The sequence below is a fragment of the Dendrobates tinctorius genome, unplaced genomic scaffold (assembly GCF_039654945.1).
Source record: "Dendrobates tinctorius isolate UK_male_01 unplaced genomic scaffold, ASM3965494v1 ptg000074l, whole genome shotgun sequence".
NCBI classification, from domain to species: domain Eukaryota; kingdom Metazoa; phylum Chordata; class Amphibia; order Anura; family Dendrobatidae; genus Dendrobates; species Dendrobates tinctorius.
This window is the reverse complement of record NW_027361742.1, coordinates 3,720,855-3,746,432: the sequence shown is the minus strand read 5'-3', so window position 1 is coordinate 3,746,432 and position 25,578 is coordinate 3,720,855. Positions and strand designations below refer to the sequence as shown.

At 44.1% G+C, this 25,578-nt stretch overlaps 1 protein-coding gene across 3 annotated transcripts in view; it reads left to right on the top strand.

The window, feature by feature from the left end:
- The window catches only part of CFH (complement factor H), a 712,377-nt gene that overhangs the window by 652,688 nt on the left and 34,111 nt on the right, over positions 1 to 25,578 (top strand). For all 3 annotated transcript variants that reach the window (XM_073582879.1, XM_073582878.1, XM_073582877.1), the window contains 2 exons: positions 10,950 to 11,132; positions 13,691 to 13,888. In XM_073582879.1, coding sequence (XP_073438980.1) covers positions 10,950 to 11,132; positions 13,691 to 13,888 — 381 coding nt within the window. The remainder of the gene's footprint in view (positions 1 to 10,949; positions 11,133 to 13,690; positions 13,889 to 25,578) is intronic.

Here is a 25,578-nt window from a genome sequence, read left to right as displayed (position 1 = left end):
CATTTACACTGCCCTGGGGCTACAGCTCCACCTGTGGGGAGCTTCACCATCCTGGCTGCAACACACCACCAGCCCCAAAGGATCTGCACACAGCGTCGGCTCAACATCTCACTTGCCGAACACCACAGGTGGCGTCACGAACTATTCCATTAACTACATTCCAACATTCAACTTCCCCTATTAATTGGGCGCCCAGGGCCACGGACCGGGTCACCGCTGCTGTGACACATTCCGCTGACTTGGGCCCGGTACCGAGTACCCCACAGCCCTGGGAGGGCAACCCAAATTTTGGCGTCACGAACAGGATGACGAGACCCGATGCCATCGGGTTCTGTGTGCCTACGATTTATTGAACTTAAAAGTTTGTGGAAATGTGCCGAAGACCCAATTTAATAGACTGTAAAATGAACATTAAAAATGGCCGCTGGCGCGGTGAAGAAGGGCTTGACAACAAGGGAGGTCCTAAGAAAAGACCGCAAACAGTCCTGGGCCTCCCCTGCCTGAATTACTATGCAGCGGCAACATGGCCCACCTCCCGAGAGGTTCGTATACTGGCTTGGTATGGAGGAGCTGGAAGAAGACGCCGCCCCAAGATGGAGGAGCGGAAGCCAGTGGCGGGAAAAGAGCCCAGACAGGACGAAGAATGCCAGAACGCCATCTTGGAAGGAGAAGGGAGGAGGCCTGCGGCGCGCGAGGAGGTTGTACTGGACCTCCCCGATGCCATGACTGAAGGCTCCAACCCAGTGACCGAGATGAACCGCCAGCAGCTGGAGGATGAAATAGCCCAGCTGACACACGGCCTGCAACTGAGGCAGGAAGCGCTATGGACCTTAAAGCTGCAGCGCGCCCAGGAGGGGCCTACACATGCGGTACCCGCACCACCGGTACCCGCCGCTGCTGCACCGGAACCTTTCCAGGCAGACCTTGTGGAGCCTGCAACTGCTGCCATACCACCAGTAGTGTATAGTGTTTCCTCTCTGCCACTACCACCGGAGGAGTTGTACACGGCCCTGGGAGCCAAAGCGGGGGAAGCGAAGCCCCTGTCCGGACTTGACGCGGCCACGCAGGTCTCTCCAGAGACCCCTGCAGACCCGGAGCCGCCAGTAGCTCCACCGCCGTCCCCGGCACCCCGGCGAACGGCGTCCACCGCCACTATGCCTGCACCGGAGCATAGACCGCGCCGCCGGGAGGCACCAGGTATATACCCCGGCCCTCCTAATGGGTTGCCCTCTGACTTCACGTTGTCGGAGGCTGGCTTGCGGGAACTTGAAATGGGACAGTTGGAAGAATCAGCTGGGGGCACTGGGCTGTTGGAGATTGGGAGGTGGAGGAGGTCCCTACTGAGAAGGGTATGGCTGGAACAGGCGCGCACGATCCAGAATCTTCAGGGCCTGGAGGAGTCTAGGTCACTTTGGGATGCTGACATTGAGATCCCTTGGTTGCAAAGCCCCCGCGTAGCCGCCTACCAGCGTCAACAGGCCACGGCCTTCCTGGATGTTAGGCCCCGCACCGGGGCAGCGGAACCACCCACCCAGGAGGAACAGCTGATGGGCATTGATATGCATCATGGGTTCCCTTTACCACAGCTTCAATGCCCTAGGCAGCAATCGCACAAGCTGCCACCACAATGCCCTATAGCAAGTAACCAGCGACAGGATGAAGACGCCCAAAGTCCAGAAACCCCAGGAGGAGACAACCATTAGTCAAGATGCTTCTTTAAAACAACTCTCGTTACCCAAGAGGGTATTTGCACAATTGTGCCTTTTGTTTCTTATTTTGACCATCATGGTTTAGTTTTGTTTTTTCCAGTTGTTGCCCAGTTGTATTGGCAGCTTCCCCACTTGAACTGCAGATCATGAACGCTAAATGGTCCAGAACTCTTATTGTATATAGTTTGCACCTCTTTAGGTGCTCTCTCTTGGTTATTCATAGGACTCTCTCTTTTTAAAGGAAGAATTACCTCAGCATAAGGACATTTCCAGACATGTTGGCCGGACGCGTGTCTATTATTTGCACTTATTGATAATGGTTAATATATTTTTTGAAACAGAAAGCTAGAAAGTGATAATGCTTAATGACAGATTTTATAGTGAATGTTTTACAAATGTCGAAATTTAGTAAATGGTATACTAAAGGAATTTTGAAGTCCAAATGCCTTGAATGTGAACAAAGAATTGAAGTTACAGGTGATGAACCAGACACCAGCAGTTGTCATATAAGAAAGTAAGAGACTGTGTAGAGTAACAGAACAGAGATGTGTTGCTAGAAAAAGGTGAATTGATATTGAGTTGCTTCCATAGCACTTTAAATTAGGTAGCATAAGTTTGAATTTAGATAGCTAGTTAAAACTGTTTGCAACATTCAAGAAACCGTGCCTCCCACATTGGGAAGTTTAGTATAAGAAATGTTTATTCAGCATTACAAAAAAATTTTTGTATGTTTTTTGTATTGTTAACTTTGTTTGCCTTGCAGTACACGGACGTGCTGTGTTTAACGGGGGGTATGTGGCGCCCCTGAGGCTCATTCACCACAGAGGTACTGCATCTCCTCCTGAGGTGTGGTGCCCCACCATCCAGGTAAGTTGGAGGCTCCTGACCACGCTCCAACACCTGTATCCCACACAACACGGTAGTTCAGCAAAGCCACATTGCGGCTCCCTGCTTGGAGTGTAGCAGAGCACCTTTGGTGGCTCCCTGCTTGGAACACGAAATGTGCTGGGAGGCGGGTGGAGTTAGAATACATAAAAGAGTGGAAAGGGTTAGGATTTGAGGTCAGTCAGTCGGAGAGTCACTCGGTGAGGAGTGAGGAGAGGAGATCCCTGAGAGAGGGATGGAGGAAGGAGGTGCTGCAGCAGATCTCAGTGACCTGGGTCTGCTGGCACGGGAAAGTAAAGAAGGAGAAAGACATTGAACTGAAACCTGATCTTCCATTAGAAGGAAAGACTAGTACGGAACGTAGGAGTAAACGGGAACAGAGGACGTGGGTTAGAGGAAGAACCCTGCCTAGAAGTTCTAAGCGCAAGGCCGGGGCCCGGTACCCGAGGTTGTATGGATACTAATGGTCCTACAGCAGACACCGGTGGAGTAGTGGTCTGTAAATGCACTACTCCCATCTAAGACTTGGGGGCACAACAGCAATATTGATAGTGAGCTGGGACTCAGGAGTAAGGAGTCCCTGAAGCAGGCTACAGCTGTCTGCTGTACAAGTAGAGTTCTTGGGAAAATCTGTCAGGAGGCACTCCAGTGTAACTCAGTACTGGGAGTACTTCACACTTAAAGGCGCAATAAGAGGAGACGTTCAGAAAGGAATATGTTGGTGGAGTGTTGGAAGGGAGCATTCCATCTGGCATGGAGGTTGATTGAGTCCCTGACCCGGAGGACATAGCACGGAGGCAGGCACCTGTGTGTACTACAGACTGTGAATAAAGCTTTGGAACTACAAGCCTGGTGTCCTCCATTGATTCTTGTGCCAACACACCCAGCACCGCTACATCTGGGTACCAGTTTCTACACCGCTTGTGCCTCTCCTCTACGCCTACATTTACACTGCCCTGGAGCTACAGCTTCACCTGTGGGGAGCTTCACCATCTTGGCTGCAACACACCACCAGCCCCAGAGGATCTGGACGCAGCGTCGGCTCAACATCTCACTTGCCGAACACCACAGGTGGCGTCACGAACTATTCCATTAACTACATTCCATCATTCAACTTCCCCTATTAATTGAGCGCCCAGGGCCACGGACCGGGTCACCGCTGCTGTGACACATCCCGCAGACGCCGGCCCGGTACCGAGTACCCCACAGCCCTGGGAGGGCGACCCAGCTCCCTTTTCTGGGAGTAGGTAAACTGCTTTTAGAGCTGGAACATAAGGAGCAGGTTTTGGCTTACATTGCCGAAACAGCCTCCAGCTCTATTGCCTCCTCTTCTGAAGTTACAAAATCTGCAAGCACAGAGTCGTCAGTGCAGGCTTCTGGTCAGGAACCACCCCATTCCTTGTCTCCTGCACCCCCACTAAAAGTGAAGGATGCAGCAGCCCACACTTCAGATTACTCCATGGAGCTCTTTTCACAGGCCATGCCTGTGTTATCAAGTGAAATTCTGAATTCCCCAGTACCATCGTACTATGAGGAGCTCTGTGCCAGTGCCGTCGCCCACGAGTGGGCCCCCCATGCTTGCTCAGGGCCACAGCACTTGCAATACTTACCTCTCCCTGCTCCACCGCCGTGACGCCTTCCGCCTTTCCTGACAGTGACATTCAGGTTACAGAGCGCGATGACATCACGTCTGTATGCCCTCTACTGAAGCAGTACAAGTGCAGAAAGCTTTAAAATGGCAATGCTGAGGAGTCCAGAGTAGAGCAGTGCCCAATGAGGAGAGGTATTTAATTTTTTAAAATGTTGGTCACATTTTTTGGGGAGCAATATACTGTGGAGAATGATATATGGGGCCATCATCCATTTGGCCCATCATATACTGGAGCATTCCAAATGGGGGACATCAGACACTGGAGCAGCATTTACGGGGCCCATTATACACTGGATGATTAGAAATGGGGCCCATTATATATGGAGCATAATTTGGGCCCATAACACACTGGAGCATCGTCCATGGGGACCAACATATACTGGAGCATTCCAAATGGGGGACATCAGACACTGGAGCAGCATTTATGGGGCCCATTATACACTGGAGCATTAGAAATAGGGCCCATTATATATGGACTCTATGGAGCATTATTTGGGCCCATAAAACAGTGGAGCATCATCCATGGGGACCAACATATACTGTAGCATTATGTGGAGGTCATCATATACTGTATGGAACATTATATGGGACCAATTATTCTGTATGGAGAAATATATGGGGCTCATTATTCTGTATGGCGCACTAGGTGGTGGCCATAATACTGTATGGAGTAATATACTGTCCATTTTTTGAGCTATTGTAGAATTTAAAATGGATATCAGTCATGTCATGTAAGCAGTGAAGTATTTTTCATTATACTATACCTATATTTCTGTGCCGTATTGGAGCATTATGAATTGTGGTATGTGTTAAAAGGGCGCACTGACACTCTTAGGCCCAGGGCACCCCAAAACCTGCCGCCAGTCCTACCCACCCACAACTTTAGCCAAATAACTCCCAGTTTTCAATGCGTAAACTATTATTATAAAGTAAATTAAGGTTGCCAAGCTTAAGTAATAAGAATTGATGTCGTTGGCATTGAAATGGGCACTGTAGGTGTGTTTCCTGTCCTCCTCTCCCTGCTGAATTTGCTTCCCCATTGACTTGCATTGAGTTTCGTGTTTCAGTCGGACCCCGACTTTTCCCTATAGTCTTCCGATTTCGTTCGACCCGACTTTTAAGAAAGTCGAAAGCTGAAAAAAGGCAAAGTCGCTCATCTCTAGTTATAGCATCTTCTAGTCTCCCATGGAGACTATTGAAGCATGCCGAAAGTAAAAAAAAAATATTTTTAAAAATATGAAAAAAAATTCAAATCACCCCCCTTTTGCCCCATTCAAAATAAAACAATAAAAAAATGAAAAAAGAAAAGGAAGATTAGCTCACCACCGTGTAGATTCCACACTGCCAGTTAACGGCCAGTACAGTTCCAATTCAGGGCAAACATGTTGTAAGAGCAGGAAAAAAGGATCCAGCGGAGTTTGAAGTCAGTTAAAATCAATTTTAATTCCAATCCAAATAAAACATGAAAGAGCACATGAAGTCGGGTATATAGCACACCAGTTTGATGAACGCGTTTTGACTGAAAAAGTCTTTATCAAGATCTGATCCCACAACATATCGACCATAATTAAATAGAATATACCAAAAAATCATTGGACAAACAATTGAGAAAATTAGAATATGCAAATTAATCTAAAAAATCCAGTGAGCTTGTTAAAAAATAATTAGAAACAAGTTGAAAACAAAAGGAAAATATTCAAAAATACACACATAATTTCTCCAGTACATATCAAATAGAAAAAATAGCATAGGATCTTGTCTGACATTTAAGCCCAGAGGAATCCTCGTATTTAAAGTAAAAATCCAATAAGATTCCCTACTAAATAATTTACGCTTGTGGTCACCACCCCTATAAGGTTTGTGAACCTTTTCAATAGCATTGAATTTAAAAGAAATAACACTACATTTATGCACTTTTGCAAAACGTTTAAAAGCCGCAGAGGAAGAAATCGCATTTGCATTAACCGCATCTACAACATTTCAGATGCAAGATTTTATGAATTGTAATTCATCATACATAAACTATCAGATAGAATGTACTATTTGTAAGCTTCAATACATTGGCTGCACCATGTCCCTTAAAGTCCACATGAGGAGACATTCATCAGATGCGGTTAATGCAAATGTGATTTCTTCCTCGGTGGCTTCTGCACATTTTGCAAAAGTGCATAAAGGTAGTGTTATTTCTTTTAAATTCAATACTATTGAAAAGGTTCACAAACCTTATAGGGGTGGTGACCACAAGCGTAAATTATTTAGTAGGGAATCTTATTGGATTATTACTTTAAATACGAGGATTCCTCTGGGCTTAAATGCTAGACAAGATCATATTAGACATTATCATTAAGTATAATGCTGTTATTTCTATTTCATATGTACTGGAGAAATTATGTGTGTATTTTTGTATATTTTCTTTGTGTTTTCAACTTGTTTCCAATTATTTTTTAACAGGCTCACCGGATTTTTAGACACATTTGCATATTCTATTATTCTCAATTGTTTGTCCAATGATTTTTTGGTATATTCCACTTAATTATGGTCGATATGTTGTGGGATCAGATCTTAATAAAGACTTTTTCAGTCAAAACGCGTTGATCCAACTGGTGTGCTATATACCCGACTTCATGTGCTCTTTTATGTTTTATTTGGATTGGAATAAAAATTGATTTTAACTGACTTCAAACTCCGCTGGATCCTTTTTAGCTGCTAATAAAAAAAATCAAACATGCTCATATTTGGTATCGCCACGTTCATAATTGCCCAATCTATCAATATAATAAAGAAATAACCCGATCGCTAAGCGGCATAATGAGAAAAAAGTCAAATCAAAATGACAGAATTACAATTTTTTGGTCACAGCAACATTGCATTAAAATGCAATAACGGGTGATCAAAAGAACGTGTCTGCACAAAAGTGGTATCATTAAAAACTTCAGCTCAGCACGCAAAAAATGTGCCCTCACCCAACCCAAGATCACATAAAATGGAGATGTCACGGGTATTGGAAAATGACACATTTTTTTTTAACAATCTTTGGAATTTTTTTTCACCACTTAGATAAATAAGAACCTATACATGTTTGGTGTCTGTGAACTCGTAATGACCTGGAAAATCGTAATGACCTGGAAAATCATAATGGCAGGTCAGAAAACAAGATAAAAAAAAACAAAAAACCACTGTGGGATTGTACTTTTTTTTCAATTTCACAGCACTTGGAATTTTTTTCCTGTTTTCCAGCACCCGACATGTTAAAACTAATGGAGTTGTTCAAAAGTACAACTCATCCTGCAAATAACTAGCTCTTACATGGCCATATCTACAGAAAAATAAAAAAGTTATGGCTCTGGGAAGAAGGGGAGCAAAAACCTAAAACGCAATAAAGAAAATACCTCTGTGGGTTAAGCGGTTGATATATACCATAACAAGGGCTATATGAATATCACATAAGAAAGGCAATGTGGGGCTTAATGTACTATACCCATCATGTTATATGAAGGTCTATGTAGATACTATCACATTATATGGGGGACTATGTGGGGCTCATTATATTAATATGGATGGCTATATAGGGCCATTACATTATATGGAAGGCTATGTGGGGCCATTATATTATTTGGGAGGCTATGTGGGGCTCATTATATTATACTAGAGGGTGGCCTGATTCTAACGCATCGGGTATTCTAGAATATGTATGTAGTTCATTTATGAAGATTTAAGAATAATGCAATGAATACACAGGATTTTCCAGGTAAAATATCTACATTATCATTAAATGTTATTGCTCATAGAACTTAATACAACTGCAAGAGATGACCCGCGGCATCCGTCGGGAGATCAGCGGCTAGCACCACAGATCTCCCGACAGTAGGGGTGGCGTGTGTCGTTCGAATTCCATGCCAATTCGCGGCCAGACAGCGTCTGTCGCTGATTGGTCGCGCCCGGCCGGCCGTGACCAATCAGTGACGCGGGATTCGAGGCCGGACTGGGCCTGTCGCTGATTGGTCACGGCCGGGCGTGCGCGACCAATCAGCAATGCGGGATTTCCGTTACAGATAGAATTAGACAATTATATATTTGATGGAAAGATATGTGGGGTCATGATATTATACAGAAAGCTATGTGGGTCCCATTATATTATATGTAAGGCTATGTGAGGTCCATTACATTATATGGAAAGCTATGTGTGGCCATTATATTATATGGAAGGCAATGTGGGGCACGTTATATTATACCCATTATATTATATTGAGGGCTATGTGGGGCCATTATATTATATGGATGGCTATGTGGGGTCATTTTATTATAAGGAAGGATATGTTGGGTTCAGGATATTATTTGAAGGGCTATGTGGGAGCCATTATATTATGTAGAGTGCTATGTGGGGTCTGTTATGTTATATGGAAGGCTATGCTTGGCCATTATTTTATAGTAATGGCTGTGGGGCTATTATATTATATGGAAGGCTATGTGAATGCCATTAAATTATATGGAAGGCTATGTGATGCCCATTCTATTAAATGAGTGTCTATGTTGGGGCCATTAAATTATATTGAAGGCTCTATATATTATATGGACTGCTATATGGGGTCCTTAATATTATATAGAGGGCCTTGTGTGGGTCATTTCATTATGTAGAGTGCAACAATGAGCTAATTTTAATGTATGGAGGGCTATGTGGGACCAATATATTATATGGAAACCTATGTGGGGCCATTATATGATATGGAAGATTATGCAGGGCCATTATATTATATGAAAGACTGGGGCCACATTATTATTTGGAAGGTTATCTGAGGCACATGATATTATATAGAAGTCTATGTGAGGGCTATTACATTATATGACACCGCTGGAATGATGCCGGCATGGGGGGTGAGAATAAGCTTTTTTGTTTTATCAAGGACAAGCGTGGGGTATGAGAAGGGTTTGTCGAAGTAGTTGACAACTTCTTTAAGTCTACTCTCAACCTAATAACAATCTATTTATTTTACTCATTTATGTAGCGCCATTAATTTCACAACGCTTTACAGACATTATTGGCACTATCACCATACCTATCAGTATGTCTTTGGAACATGGGAGGAAACCGGAGTACCTGGAGGAAAACCACGCAAACACGGGGAGGACATACAAACTCCCTGCAGATGTTGTCCTTGGTGGGTTTTGAACCCAGGACCCCAACGCTGCAAGGCTGAAGGGCTAACCACTGAGCCACCGTGCCACCCTTAACAATGAAACTATATATTGCTTTTTATTTGTTCATTATGTTTCTAAAAAAAATCAAGTAAAAAAATTTTTATGTACCCCCAAATAGCACCAATAAAACTTGATCTCAGTCTGCAAAAAACAAGCCCCTACTTAAATCTGTTGTTTATCAATGGAAAAATAGAGCTTGTCCATGTTCCTGATAGTTCAAAGGCTTGGAAAAGCAATATGGCTTCCAAAAAACAATGCTGTAATATCCAGGCTCGGAAAGCCAAATGGTCCCTACTTCTGAGCCCCACGGAGTGCCCAAACCACACTTAACATGTTTGGCACTGCTGAAGAGGAGAGAATGCACTTTAAGGCGTTCTCTAGGTCTAATTATTGATTATCTATCCATTGGATAGTTCTTTAATATGGGGTCAGTGGGGGTCCAACAGTAGCACAGCCACATATCAGCTGAAAACTGCACCGACAGTGGTCGGACCTAAGCAATGTACGGGCAAAACACAGCAGCCCCGCATATTGCTTAAAAGACAAGGACTGAATTTTATCTTCCATTGAAGTGTACAATATGTACAGGGTGGGCCATTTATATGGATACACCTGGGTGGGTCATTTATAAAGTTGAATCCAAAATGGCTGACTTCAAAATGACCACCATGGTCACCACCCATCTTGAAAAGTTTTCCCCCTCCCATATACTAATGTGCCACAAACAGGAAGTTGATATCACCAACCATTCCCATTTTATTTAGGTTTATCCATATAAATGGCCCACCCTGTACTTCTGTATTCGAGCAGTAGTCACTAAACAAAGTTTGGAGTTGCTGCATATAGCCTGTACATAGCTTAGCTTAGGTGCACACTGCATCCGTGCACCTAGCCTACAGTGTACGTCTGGAAATTTTTCCATATGTATACTATAATGTCACCACGGCTGAGCAAAAGTGTTCTTTCAGCCTCTGTTTGGCCAACATGCACTTATGTAACTGTATAGGAAAATGCCGCAGCTGCACCTTCCTATGCAGAAGGACACAGCAAATAGATGAATACAATAAGATGCACATCATATACATTGGGTCCGTATGGTGATGAATGTTTTAGGATCCATTCTGATAGTGCACGCTGGCTCCCTCCCAAATGTATGCACCCAACAGTGTCTAGAAGCCCATAGTGGACCTAAAATTAGTTCCTCCCATTGCCGGAGCAGTTTCCATTGATCGTGAGAGTATTGAACTCCCACCAATCTTATATTGAGATGAGTCATTAATTGTTTTGTCTTCGACATCCCTTTCAACAAACAGTAGTTTTCCACCATATGGGGTTGCATTTTACGCTAGAGAAATTCAACAAATTCTTCAATCCACTTTCTTCTGCTGTGAAAATTAAACAGTTGGAGTGAAAGCACCGAGGAGACAACAAACAATACATTTTTTTTATTTTGTTTTGCCAATGTTATGGTCACATATTTAATTTGCTTAATTGTTTTTCTTTTTCAGGAATCGGAGATCAGTGTGGTCCACCGCCAACTGTACAATTTGGAGACACAGTGGATATTAGAAAAAATTACTATAAAACTCGCGAATTTGTTGAATATAAATGCAAAAATTATTATCTTCTTCAAGGAAACAAGAAAGTGCAGTGCATGAATGGTGTCTGGGGAGAAGCACCAGTTTGTCTTGGTATGTTCATTATTATCACTTATCACTAAGTGTACAGAAACAGCATGAAGGCAAATAAATAATATTACCAGAAGGTTTGTAATAAGGTTAGTAGTAGTGCAAGCACAGAGGGAATGTTGTTCCTATATTCTTGTAAAGATAAATATAAGTACAATTGCATATAAACAGTATACATATGTAAATCAGTACATATGTGCATGTTAATCATGCATGTATACATTTGTACACACATTACCTACACTTATAATTGTTGCCCACATTACACACTTTCTGCATGCATTTTTAGTACATATCTAACAAATATATGACCATCATCCACATTTACACATTTCACATATATATGACAATTACACGAGGATATGCAATCCAGAAAATCACATTGTATGTTTTTTACATAATTAATTTGCATTTCATTGCATGAAATAAGTATTTGATACAATGCAAAAACAGTACTTAGCATCTGGTGCAGAAACCTTTGTTTGCAATTACAGAGGTCAGACATTTCCTGTTGTTCATGACCAAGTTTGCACACACTGCAACAAACAGCTCATTCCTCCATATAGATCTTCTCCAGATCTTTTAGGTTTCTAGGCTGTATCTGGGCAACATTGAGTTTCAGGTCCCTCCAAAGATTTTCTCTTGGGTTCAGGTTTTGAGACTGCCTAGGCCTCTCAAGGACTTTGAAATTCTTCTTACAGAGCCACTCTTTAGTTGCCCAGCCATGGCCCATCTTCAATACTCTTACTGAGGGAAGGAGGCTATTGGCCAAAATATCACTATACATGACCTTGTCCGTCCTTCCTACAATAAATTGCAGTCTTTCTTTCCCCTTTGCATAAATGCATCCCCAAAGTACAAGTTTCCTACCACCATGCCTCATGGTTGGGACGGTGTTCTTTTTGGCTTTGTACTCATCTTTCTTCTTTCTCCAAAGTGGAGTTGATACAAAAAGTTCTATTTTGGTCTCATCTGACCACAGGACCTTCTCTCATGCCTCCTCTAGATCACCCAGATGGTCATTGGTGAACTTCATACTGGCCTGGACATGTGCTGGGGTGAGCAGGGGGACCTTGCGAGCCCTGCAGGATTTTAATCCATGACAATGTTGTGTGTTATTGATGGTAATATTTAAGACTGCAACCCCATCTCAATTCAGGTCATTGACCAGGTTCTTCCATTTAGTTCTGAGCTGATTCCTGACCTTTCTCAGAATCATCCTTACCCCACGAGGCAAGATCTGTCAAGGAGTCCCAGACCATGGAAGATTGACAGTCATCTTCTGTTTCTTCCATTTGCTAATAATTTTAATAGTTGCTGCCTTCTCACCAAGCTGCTTGCCTATTCTCTTGTAGCCCATCCCAGACTTGTGCAGGTCTACCAATTTTGTCCCTGGTGTCCTTAGACAAGTCTTTGATATTGGCCATGGTGGAGGTTGGAGTGTGATTGATTGTATGGACCGATGTCTTTTATACAGGTAATGAGTTCAAATAGCTGCAATTAGTACAGGTAATGAGTGCAGAGTAAAGCCTCCGTCACACACAGCGATCTCGCTAGCGAGATCGCTACTGAGTCACAAGTTTTGTGTGACACTTACCAGCGACCGGCCCCCCTGCCAGGTATCGCTGATCGTCCTGGAATGGCCAGGACATTTTTTTGATCGCTGGTCTCCCAATAATTTTCTATTTTGGGCGTCCTGCCTTCCTTTTTGAATGCATATTGGAGAATTAGCTTTTACCTGGGAGGTTCTGCTCACCTGTCTCCCTTTTTTTTGCTGTTGCTGCCTTGATTTTTTCTATCTCTGTATATAAGATTAATTTACAAGTTAGAAAACTCACTTTAAATGACATAGAGAATTACTGTATGTAAAATCTGATGTTGAAAACTTATTGCATGCAGATTGCATACCCATGTCACACGGATGCTAGGTGAGGAAAAAATGCACACTTGCAAGGTGACAAAAAAGATGCATGACACTCGCCTCGCATTCTACAACTTTTATGGCTGAGAATCTTAGCTTCTTTATATGCGCAGATGTGAGCGTGCCCTTTTATGGCTCTTTCACATGTCCTTTTATTTCCGGGACAGGAAAAAACAGCATCAGAGATATCAGTGTCCGTGTGTCTAATACCTGTGGCACATGTATGGCAACTGTGTGCCACATTAGTATCACACGTACCGGCACCTGGAAAGCAGCGGTACTGTTAGAGCTGTTCCTCAATGCCGGGTGCAGAAGACAGCTCTCATCATTCTCCCCTGCTCACGCTCCGATCAGCACTAGCAGGGGAGAATATTGAGAGTTGTATTTAACTGATAACAGAGAGCAGGAGGCAGCTGATGAGAGTATTTATCACCTTCTGCCCGTGCTATAAATATATAAATAAATAAAAAATTATGTGGGTTTCCAGGCAAAACTGACAGCTGCTGACTGTGACCCTCAGCTGTCAGCTTTAGCATGCTAAATATATTACTAATTATAGTGTTATAATATATAGAGTTGTAGAATTTTGTGTTGTCTTAAATTAAAATAACAGAGTTGAGCTGTCCATTTTATATTTTAGAACCTTGTACTGCAAAGGAAAAGAGTATGGAAGATAATAATATACACCTAAGGTGGTCAGGCGAGAAAAAAATATACAGTACACATGGTGACCACATAGAATTTGAATGCAAACGTGGATTTGAATCGCCTCCTAACACACAGATGAGATTTACTTGTGAACATGGAAAGCTGGAATATCCAAAATGCTACAAAAAAGGTAAGTTTAGTTTTGAAATAGCAATGTGCAGAAAATTGATACTTAATTATGATTATCCCCAAAAATATTACAATCTGAGAGTCCTCACTGGTTGATACCGTTTATGTCTAAAGGGTACTTCACACATAATGAGATCGTTAGCAAGGTCGCTGAAACGTCACAGGTTTTGTGACGCAACAGCGACCTCGCCAGCAATCTCGCTACTTGTGACACATAGCGGCGATCGGCCCCCTGCTGCGATATCGCTGATCATGCTCGAATGCCCTGGACCATTTTTTGATCGTTGGTGTCCCGCTGGCCAGCATGGATCGCTGTGTTTGACGCCATAGCAACAATGAGCGACCTCTTTGGCGACTTAGAACTCAGGGACGCAGACGTGATTTTGCTTTGTCTTTTCTACGCCCCCTCAGCTCCGATTGGTGGTCTCAAATTAGGATCTTTGTAGCGTTTCCTTTTATAGGTCAGCTATCAATTATATGCAATCATAACATTTAACATGTACAGTTATAATAATCGCGTGTCCCCATGTCAGTGACTGTGGATCCACGAATAAATAGCGCACTAGCAACTCAGACAGGGACGCTGAAGCAAACCGCGCAGTGATAGCACAGTAGTGGCCACCAATCGGACCAGAGGGGCGTGGAAAAGGCAACACTGAAGCACGCCTATCGAGGTCTGTGTCATCAGAATAGTTGCTGTGTGACAAGGTCCCAACGACCGCCAAGGTCGTTATTCAGATCATCGTATCTTTGCTGCTTCGTTGAGTAGATCTGCCTGTTTGACAGCTTACTAGCGACGATGTAGCGACGTACGATGTAGCGATGAGAATGCATCCTATGACCCCTGCTTTAGAGGCTGAGGTGGCCATTATGGTCTTAGATGGGTGTGACGCCCCTGAGGCTCAGTCGCCTCAGAGGTACTGCACCTTCTCCTAAGGTGTAGTGCCCCACCACCTAGGTAAGTTGGGGGCTCCTTTCCACACTCCAACACCTGCATCCCACACACAGGATAGTTCAGCACTGACCACATTGCGGCTTCATGCTTAGAGGGTAGCAGAGCACCTTTCGTGGGTCCTTGCTCCGTAACACGAGATGTGCTGGGAGGTGGGTGGAGTTGAGATCTATATAATAGAGTGGGAAAGTTTAGAATTACAGATCAGTCTGACAGGAGGTCAGTCGAGAGTGAGGAGAATAGGGAGTCAGTCAGTCAGGAAAGACTGAGGACGGATCCCTAGAAGGAAGGATGGAGGAAGGAGTGCTGCAGCTGCCTCTGTGACCTGAGCCAGCTGGCACGGGAAAGGAACAGAAGGAGAAAGACGTAGAACTGCAACCTAAGCTTCCATAAGAGAGAGAAGGAACAGCGCGGAACGAAGGAGTTGAAGAACAGAGCGGAGTTGTGGGTTGGAAGAGGAAGCCTGCCTATAGGTTCTCAGCGTAAGGCCGGGGCCCGGTCCCCGAGGTTGTATGGACACTTATGGTTCTGCAGCAGACACCGGTGCAGTAGTTGGCTGTAAATGCATTACTCCCATCCAAGACTTGGGGCACAACAGCATCTGTATAGGGAGCCGAGACTCAGGATAAAAGGAGTCCCTGAAGTAGGCTACAGCTGTCTGCCGTACAAGGAAAAGTTGTTAGGAACATCTGACAGGAGGAACTTCAGAGTACCACGGTACTGGAGCTCTTCACCCCAAAAGGCGCAATATAGGTGTCGTTCAGGACAGGTACATGTTGGCGGAGTGTTGGAGAGGAGAATCCTGACTTGCCCGGGAGGTTGAGTCTCTGCTCCAGAGGACACAGCACGGAGGCAGGCACCAGTGTGTACTACGAACTGTGAGTAAAGCTTTGAAACTACAAGCCCTGGTGTCTTCCAGTCATTGTGCGCCAACACCGTCAGCACCGCTACATCTCGGTATCATCCTTTACACTACCTGCGCCTATACACTGCCCTGGGGTTACAGCTTCACCTGTGGGGATTTATACCATCTATGCTGCAACACACCATCAGCCCCAGAGGATCTGCACCCAGCGTTGGCTTAACATCTTGCTTGCCAAACACCACAGGTGGCGTCACGAACTATTTCATTTCATTGACTACAAACCACTATTGATTAGGGCGCCCATGGCCACGGACCAGGTCACAGCTGCCGTGACACATTCCCCTGACACCGGCCCGGTACCTAGTACCCCACAGCCCTGGGACGGGGGCGACCCATGGGGAAGCCAGGGACACAGTAATTCTATGGACCCCTTTGGAATGCGATATCTTCAGCAAGGTTCTGCAGATCCAGAGGGAGGGTGAAACAGTGACCCAATATATGAATGCCCTGCTAGTTACATACCGCCATTTTTTGGAAGGATGGTATGGGAGTGGGCCCCATAGACTTAACGCTGCGAGACCTCTTAGTGACTGGACTGCATGAAACCCTGACGAAGCAGATCCTGCAGGAGCGCGTACGGGTGAATCCTCGTTTGACGTTTTCTGAAATAGGAAATGAGGTGCACACTCGAGCAAGAGCAGGGGGTTGTGGTCTTGGTGGTAAAAGCTTAGTGCAACGAAGCATCTGTTAGACTGTGTGCACACACTGCAAAATGCATAAAATAAGCAACCCATTGAATTCAATGGCATTCCGCACATGCTGTGCTAATGCTGCGCATTTTTCCCGCGGCAAAATCGCATTGTGGAAAAATACGCAGCATGCTCATTCTTTGTGCGAATCGCAGGAATTACGCACACATAGGAATGCATTGTTCCGCTTACTTTCCGCATGTGGCTATGCCCACCATGCGCAAAGTAAGCGGAAAATATGCGGATGGTACACAGAGTCTGGAGGAGAAGAGACTGTCCTCCAGGGTTTGGGTACCATATCCCTGTTAAAAAAAGAATTAAAATAAAAAATGGTGTTATTCTCACCTTCCAGCGTCCCACACAACGTCCCCAGGCGCATTCAGCTCCGGATTCAGAGAGTGTAGGGAGAGCGGCTTCCTTAATGGGGTCAGAATTGGGGATTTCTGAGTTAGTGTGGGGTTTACCATCCTAAATACTCACATCCAGCTAAGCCAACAGTCCCGTTAAGGACTAATTCAGCATTATATAGGTTCCATGTTAGGCAGGCAGGGGAGTGTATGTCGCTGTATACACATCAGTGCTAGACCTGCAGGCACTATATGTGTGTATATAGAGCATTGCATATATCATATCTAAGCGTGCTGAAAGTTTTGCCAGTTTATGGCTTTTTTCTCTTTTTTGCCTGGCTGTTATTTTTGCTTAAACCAAGCATTATTTAGGGCCATAAAAAAAAGCCCACCTATTTTTTTGGTGCGGTATCTTCGTGCCAGCTATTGTCTGTGCTTGGCGAAAGTTTGGCCAGTTTACGGCTTTTTTCTGTTTTTTTCCCTGACTGCTTTTTTGCTGAAATAAAGCAGTATTTTGGGCAAAAAAACAACATTTTTTGGTGCGGTATCTTCATGCCAGCTGTTGTCTGTGTGTGGCGAAAGTTTGGCCAGTTTATGGCTTTATTCTGTTTTTTCCCTGGCTGCTTTTTTGCTGAAATTAAGCAGTATTTGGGAAAAAAAACAGTGACCCATTTTTTGGTGCGGTATCTTCGTGCCAGCTGTTGTCTGTGCGTGGCGAAAGTTTGGCCAGTTTACTGCTTTTTTCTTTTTTCCCTGCCTGCTTTTTTTGCTGAAATAAAGCAGTATTTTGGGCAAAAAAACCCCCACAGTTTTTGGTGCGGTATCTTTATGCAAGCTGTTATCTGTGTGTGGCGAAACTTTGGCCAGTTTATGGCTCTTTTCTGTTTTTTTCCCTGGCTGCCTTTTTGCTGTAATAAAGCAGTATTTTGGGCAAAGAAACCCACATTTTTTGGTGCGGTTTCTTCGTGCCAGCTGGCGAAAGTTTGGCCAGTTTACGGGTTTTTTCTGTGTTGTTTTTTCTCTGGCTGCTTTTTTGCTGAAATAAAACAGTCTTTAGGGTCAATAAAAAACACATTTTTTGGTGCGGAATCTTCGTGCCAGCTGTTATCTGTGCGTGTTATCTGTGCGTGTTAAAAGTGTGCGGTGTCCACCTTGCAAATACCTTTAAGTTGAGTGCTAGGTTTATATTTGTTGCTTTAACAGTTTGGGAACCTAACCTTAGCACCATCTTGAGTTGTGCTCACGGTGTTCTTTCTATAAAGCATTATTTAGACCCGAAAAAACAAAAAACAAAATATTTTTTGATGCGGTATCTTCGTGCCAGCTGTTATCTGTGCGTGTTAAAAGTGTTGCCAGTTTACGGCTTTTTTCTCTTTCTCGCTTTTAATTTTGCTGAAATAAAGCAGTATTTAGGCCACAAAACAAAAAAAGTCCACCCATTTTTTGGTGCAGTACTTTTGTGCCAGCTGCTTATCTGTGCGTGGTGAAAGTGTTTCCAGTTTACAGCTTTTTTCCCTTTTTCGCTTTTAATTTAGCTGAAATAAACCAGTATTTAGGCCACAAAACAAAAAAAGTCCACCCACTTCTTGGTGCGGTATCTTCATACCAGCTGTTATCTGTGCGTGGTGAAAGTGTTTCCAGTTTATTGCTTTTTTGTCATGTGGAAGATGAGGTGGTGGATGACATAGTGACTGACCCAACCTGACAGGAGGGCATGCAGAGTGAGCAAAGTAGTACACATGAGGAAGGAGGCATATCACCCCAACAGGCAGAAAGAAGCAGTGTGGTGGCCGCAGATAGAAGGCATGCATCCTTTCTCCGTAACACCAACAGGACAATAGTTGCCATTTCTTCTGTTATATCTTTCTGATTCTGTTTATTTTATAAGGACTCTGCTGATAACCCCAAACAGGCCATATGCATCACTTGCCATGCCCGCATCAACAGGGGTAGCAAAACTACCAACCTGACCACTAGGAGCTTGATTAGGCACATGGCAGCAAAACACCCGACTTTGTGGGCCAGACCCCAGGCTCCAGGAACCCTGTCTGCAGGTGACAACATTGCTTCTTCCACTGTTTCGCGTCCAAGTCAGTCCCCAGTTCACAGTGCCTGTGAAGATGCCTTGGGCCTTGCACCTGTTGTTGCCCAAAGTCAAGCAGCACCATCATCAAGCCCGTCCACGTCCTTGGCCCAGCCCAGCCCAGTTGTCTATATCCCAGTTATTGGAACGCAAGCGGAAATGCGCAGCCAATGCCCCACAGGCCACGGTACTTAATTCGCACATTTCTCATCTGCTTGCGCTCAAAATGTTGCCTTTTAGGCTCTTTAAGATGAAAGCTTTTCGCAACCTGATGACGGTGGCCATCCCAAGGTACTTGGTACCCAGTCGCCACTATTTCTCCCGTTGTGCCATACCGGCATTACACCAGCATGTGTCACACAATATTACCTGTGCCCTCAACAATGCTGTTACTGGGAAAGTCCCCCTAACCATGTACACGTGGACAAGTGCCTGTGGGCAGGGGTGGTACATCTCACTGACGGCACACTGGGTAAATATAGTGGAAGCTGGGACCCTGGGATCTTGGGATGGAACACATCCTCCCACGCCGAGGATTGTGAGCCCTACATCAATCAGGGTTGCCCCCACAGTCTACAGCTCCTGCACCTCCTCCTCCTCTTCTTCAACCTCCATCTCTGAAATGAACATATCAGACAGAAGCTGGAAGCACTGCAGCACTGCCTCAGCCAAGCGGCAACAGGCTGTGCTGAAGCTAATCTGCAGAGGTGACAAACCGCACAATGCAGAAGAGCTGTGGACAGCGCTGAAATAGCAGTCATATATTTGACTGACACCGCTGAACCTATAGTCAGGCATGGTCATGTGTGACAATATCCGGAACCTGGTGGCGGATCTGAAGCAAGGTGAGCTCACACACGGACCTTGCCTAGCCCATGTGCTTAACCTCGTGGTTCAACATTTTCTCAATAGCCACCCGGAGCTGCCGGATCTGCTAGTGAAAATACGCCATCTGTCTGCCCATTTTAGAAAGTCTGCTACAGCTTCAGCTGCGCTTGCCGGACTTCAGCAGCGTTTGCATCTTCCAGCTCACCAACAGGTGTGTGATGTTCCCACGTGTTGGAACACTACACTGCATATGTTGCAAAAGATTTGTGAGCAGAAGAGGGCAGTTGTTGACTACCAGCATCAACAAGGCCATCGATATTCAGTTGCAACTCCATACATAAGACCTCCGGAGTGGACATGTATGACAGACATATGTACCATTCTCCAGAACTTTGAGGACTGCACCAGGATGTTGAGCGGCAATGACGCCATCATTAGCATCACCATCCCGCTTCTCAGCATTCTGAAAACCTCTCTGCTCACAATTAGAGATGATGCATTGCAGGAAGAGCATGAGAACATGGAGCAAGGAAACATACAGGGCGATTACAGTCAGCCCAGCCTCATGTTGTCACAATGTGGATTAGTAGACAATGAGGAGTAGAAGAAAAAGAACAGGAGCTACTTTCATGCGCTATAGATGGTACTATAAGCACAGCTGTCATACCGTCTGTTCAGTGGGGATGGCCTGAGGACAGGGAATTGGAGGAGGACAACACGATCAGTTGTCCTGTTGGTGAGGACACGTAAGTCTTGCCTGTTAGTAGTCTGGCATGCATGGCTGACTTTATATTGCGCTTCATTTCCCGGGACCCTTTCATTATCAAAATTTTCAGGGACACTCGTTACTGGTTGGTGACACTTCTAGACCCACACTACAAGAAAAACTTTCAATCTCTTATTCCAGAGGCACAGAGGTGTACAAAAACATTGATGTACCAGAGGGCCCTTGTAGCAGAATATCTTAAAAAATTCCCATGTGAAAACGCTGGCAGCAGACGTCAGATTTTGTTGTACCGCCAAGGAGTCCAAGCAAGAGAGCCAGAAGTGCAACTCAGTTCTGGCAGAGGAACAATGGCAAAGTTCTGGGACAATTTTCTGAGACCCTCCCATTGTGCCGCCACAGTGGCAAGGGGTGGTGTCACTAGAAGTGCAATGTTTGGGAAGATGGAGAGGGAGTACATTGCAGATTGTAGAAATGCCCTTTGGGATTCCTCTGTGCCTTTTAGTTCTTGGGTATCCAAGCTGGACACGTAGCATGAGCTGGCTCTCTATGCCTTGGAGGTCCTGGCCTGCCCTGCTTGCTAGTGTTCTGTCAGAGCGGGTTTTTAGTGCCACTGGTGGAATTACAACAGATAAGCACATCCGCCTGTCAACTGAGAATGCTGACAGGCTGACTATTATCAAACTGAACAAGAGCTGGATTGGCCAAGACTTCTGTACACCACCGAATGAAAACATCAAAACATAACCTCAATTTATTTTAGTGGTTGGTTGGGGAGGTGTATACTCATGCACCTCTTCACAATCACACATGGTTATCCGCTTCATGATTGGGTCTGTTTGGTGTTCTCCTCCTCCTTATCCTCATCCTCATCATCCACAACCAGTAGAACACCAGGGTCAACGTATTACATGATGCAAAAGTCATTATATTTTCATTTATATCCCTGTCTCTGAGCTGTTGCTAGGGACAAACATATCTCATTGGACACATTCTGGCTTCATGTCTGTGAACCTGTGTTCACCCCTCCCTTTTGTTATTTTCTTTCATTGGTGGATTCACATTTTGCATTTATTTGTTTTTTTTTCAGTATGATTTCTCATTATGTCTCCTCCTTGTCTGCCACTAGATGACCACGGTTAACGTGTTCTGTGCTGCAACAGGCAGTCCAATTTTTGGCAAGGGTATCTATGATGCCCATATTAGACTTTTAAAAAATGTACCCCCCATGGGGAAATGTTTGTCAGCCCATGCACTGCATATATGGGCATTACAAGTCTAGTAGACCCTCTCCTTTACATTGGGCAGAGGTTTTAATGAGGCCTTCATCAACGTCTCCTCCTTGTCCTACCTTAGATGACCAGGGTTAACGTGTTCTTTGCTGCTTCAGCCAGTCCAATTTTTGGCAAGGGTGTTTTTATGATGCCCGTTAATAATTTTAAACCAAAATAAATGCTACTCCCCCAGGAGGGAAATGTCATACAAATGTGATGTACGTATCTTCTTCACATTTATTGTAATACTAGCTGAAGAGTCCGGCGTTGCCTGGGCATAGTAACCAACTGTGGTTAGTTATAACAAATTATAATGATTATATTGCACATAAAAACCGTGCATCTAATCCTATCCTGTGTGATACTGACTGCTGAGCCGTGTATCTAATACTATTCTGTGTGATACTCTGTGCTCAGCTGCGTATCTAATCCTATCCTGTGTGATACTGCCTGCTGAGCCATGTGTCTAATCCTCTCCTCTGTGATACTGACTGCTGAGCTGTGTATCTAATCTTATCCTGTATGATACTGACTGCTGAGCCGTGTATCTAATCCTATCCTGTGTGATACTGGGTTCCCCCTGCAGTCTGTGTCAGAGGGTTGTCTGTGTTGGCACGGTAATAAATTGTGTTATTTCCAGCTTTACAGAAGGATGATAACACCATAGAAATGATAAGAATAATAGGCCTCAGTTACCACAACTGTCTACAAAGAAAAGTGATGCCGATAGCAACCAATCACAGCTCATTTTTCATCTTTTAAACAGCTCTGGGACAGTGTGGCGAGTTTTGAGTGGCGACTTTTGCGTTTTGACTTTTATGTAACGAGGTTGGTGTATGTGTGGTGAAATGTGTGCTGAGGGTGGTATATGTGTTGAAGCACGTGGTAGTGTGTGGCGCATTTTGTGTGTGTGTTCATATCCCCGTGTGTGGTGAGTATCCCATGTCAGGGCCCCACCTTAGCAACCGTAGGGTATATACTGTTTGGCGCCATCGCTCTCATTCTTTAAGTCCCCCTTGTTCACATCTGGCAGCTGTCAATTTGCCTCCAACACTTTTCCTTTCACTTTTTCCCCATTATGTAGCTAGGGGCAAAATTGATTGGTGAATTGGAATGCGCAGGGTTAAAATTTCACCTCACAACATAGCCTATGACGCTTTCGGGGTCCAGACGTGTGACTTTGCAAAATTTTGTGGCTGTAGCTACGGCGATGCAGATGCCAATACATACATACACTTTTCCCCATTATGTAGATAGGGGCAAAATTGTTTGGTGAATTGGAACGCGCGGGGTTAAAATTTTGCCTCACAACATAGCCTAAGATGCTCTCGGGGTTCAGACGTGTGACTGTGCAAAATTTTGTGACTGTAGCTACGAAGGTGCAGATGCCAATACATAAACTTTTTTCCCATTATGTAGATAGGGGCAAAAATTGTTTGCTGAATTGGAACGCGCCGGGTTAAAATTTTGTCTCACAACATAGCCTATGAGGCTCTCGCGGTCCAGACGTGTGACAGTGCCAAATTTTGTGGCTGTAGCTGCAACTGTGCGGATGCCAATCCCGGACATACATACATACATACATACACACCCACATTGAGCTTTATATATTAGATTTTCCATTTTTCCTATCTGTGGAACATCCTCTTATGACGTTGTGTATAACCCTCCAATATGAAAATATTGAAATCCTATTGTATTATATTTTAATTTATATCCCTGTCTCTGAGCTGTTGCTAGGGACAAACATATCTCATTGATCACATTCAGGCTTCTTATCTATGAACCTGTGTTCGCCCCTCCCTTTAGTTAGTTTCTTTCATAGGTGGATTCACATTTTTAATTTATTGGTATGATTTCAGTATGATTTATCATTAGGTCTCCTCCTTGTCCGCCACTAGATGACCAGGGTTAATGTGTTCTGTGCTGCTACAGGCAGTTCAGTTTTTTGGCAAGTGTGTCTATGACGCCCATATTATACTTTAAAGAAATATACCCCCCATGGGGAAATGTTTGTCAGCCCATGCACTATGTGTATGGGCATTACAAGTCTAGGAGACACGCTCCTTTGTAATGGGCATTTTCTTTTAGGAGGCCCTCCTCCATATTTCGTCCAAGGGGGGATTAGGGTGCGTGCAAATTTGGGTCAAGGCGGCCATTGCATTCAATGCATAAGGAATATGTATGGCAGGACCAACTTAAGACTGTGAACTGAGTTTTCATGTTACCTATGAATTGATCCACCATGAGTTTTACTCTATGACAGAGATCAGAAACCTCTGGAATAGTCCACCAGATGTGTTTCATGTCCCCGGTAGACCACAGCCTCGAAAGCATACAGCTGATATATTTGGATATATACTATGAAGTTTAGTTGGAACGAGATTGGTTCTGTAGAGAACCTTTAATGAGGTCTCCACAAGTGACGATTGTTAGCTTCCCTTGGACGATGTATCACAACAAGATCTCCAATCCTCCAGTGGGAAATCAAATCCCATCACCTCCTCCCACTGTTTCATAAATTTCAATTTTTCCTCATCAGGAGGTGAGTTAACAATTGAGTATATTAAAGATATTGTTCCTCTTCCCATTGGATCACTGATACATGTTTGCTCAAAACTAGACACACATAGGGGGTCTTTCTTTGGGAGAAGACTACTGGCAAAGTGGAAGACATGGTTTACACACATGATTTCTGTAACTGGAGGCTCATATTTCTGAACAAATTCTGGGTTATCCTATAAAATATTAAATGGAGAGCACAAGTGCATTAATGTAGTAATGCCCCATAGGATCCTAGTCACTATATCTTTTTTCTCTCATTGAAAGCCATAACTTTGGCTGCATCACATGGTAAGTGTTCAATACCAAAAAGTGACAGCTGAATGCTTGTAGATGCAGAGGGCTTAATGTAATCAATTTTTGCAGAGATAAATTCTAGGAGGGAGACTGCATGTTCCTTCTTTCCTGGATTATAAACAGGAAGATTAATAAATGCTGTTATTATATCTAAACTACCTCTTTGCAAGGTTTTCTGATCATCTATTGTGTCTCCAATATTTAATTCACAGCTGAAAGGAACAGTAAGGGACAAATTAGCATGGTCACAGTTATGTTTTACCACATTTTCACATTCTTGCAGTTCTCTATTGTATTTCAGGAACACATAGTAGCAGCTATTTGTTTCATTAATTGCCTGAAGATACTGGGAAAGTTGATTGTAATGATTCTCCAGAGTAATCAATGGGTTAAGCTTCTGCTTTCCTTGAAAGGCTGAATAAAGATATGATTGCTGTTAATTGCCAGGTTGTCCTGAAAATAATACTGCATAGAGGGACTCATCATACCATAAAAAACTACGAAATGTAGGTCGTCTTTCAATATAATGCATCCTGCTCTAAACATATTGTCGGAGTTCCATTACCATTTGCAATTCAAGAAAGGCTTTGACAGCTTTAGGTTTCAGGGTACACTTGAAAGATGTTTATAGATTTTTAAAAACTAACAGTCTCTTGTCTACAATCACGTCTGTTGTGAGTTCATTCTCTGGTTCACCAGTTGTGAGTTCTCCTTCCAGACTTCCTCTGGTGGTAACAGGAGGTAGTGAGGCTGATTTGATCGGTGGAGATCTGCCACCTGAGAATGAGGATGACGATTGGACCTCAGGAGTCTCGGATTGGATTTAAGACAGCCGATGCCCTATTCAGTTGCTGGTGATTCCTTCTGCTTGTCAGGTCTTTGTTCTCAGCTCTGTTCCAGTCAGCTCAAGCTAAGTTTCTCTGTTAATGTTCACACTTGATTTTGTTGGTCTATTCAGTTTTTTGTGGCCAGCCAGCCCCGCTTGGGCTGTGCTGAATTTCCACTCTTAT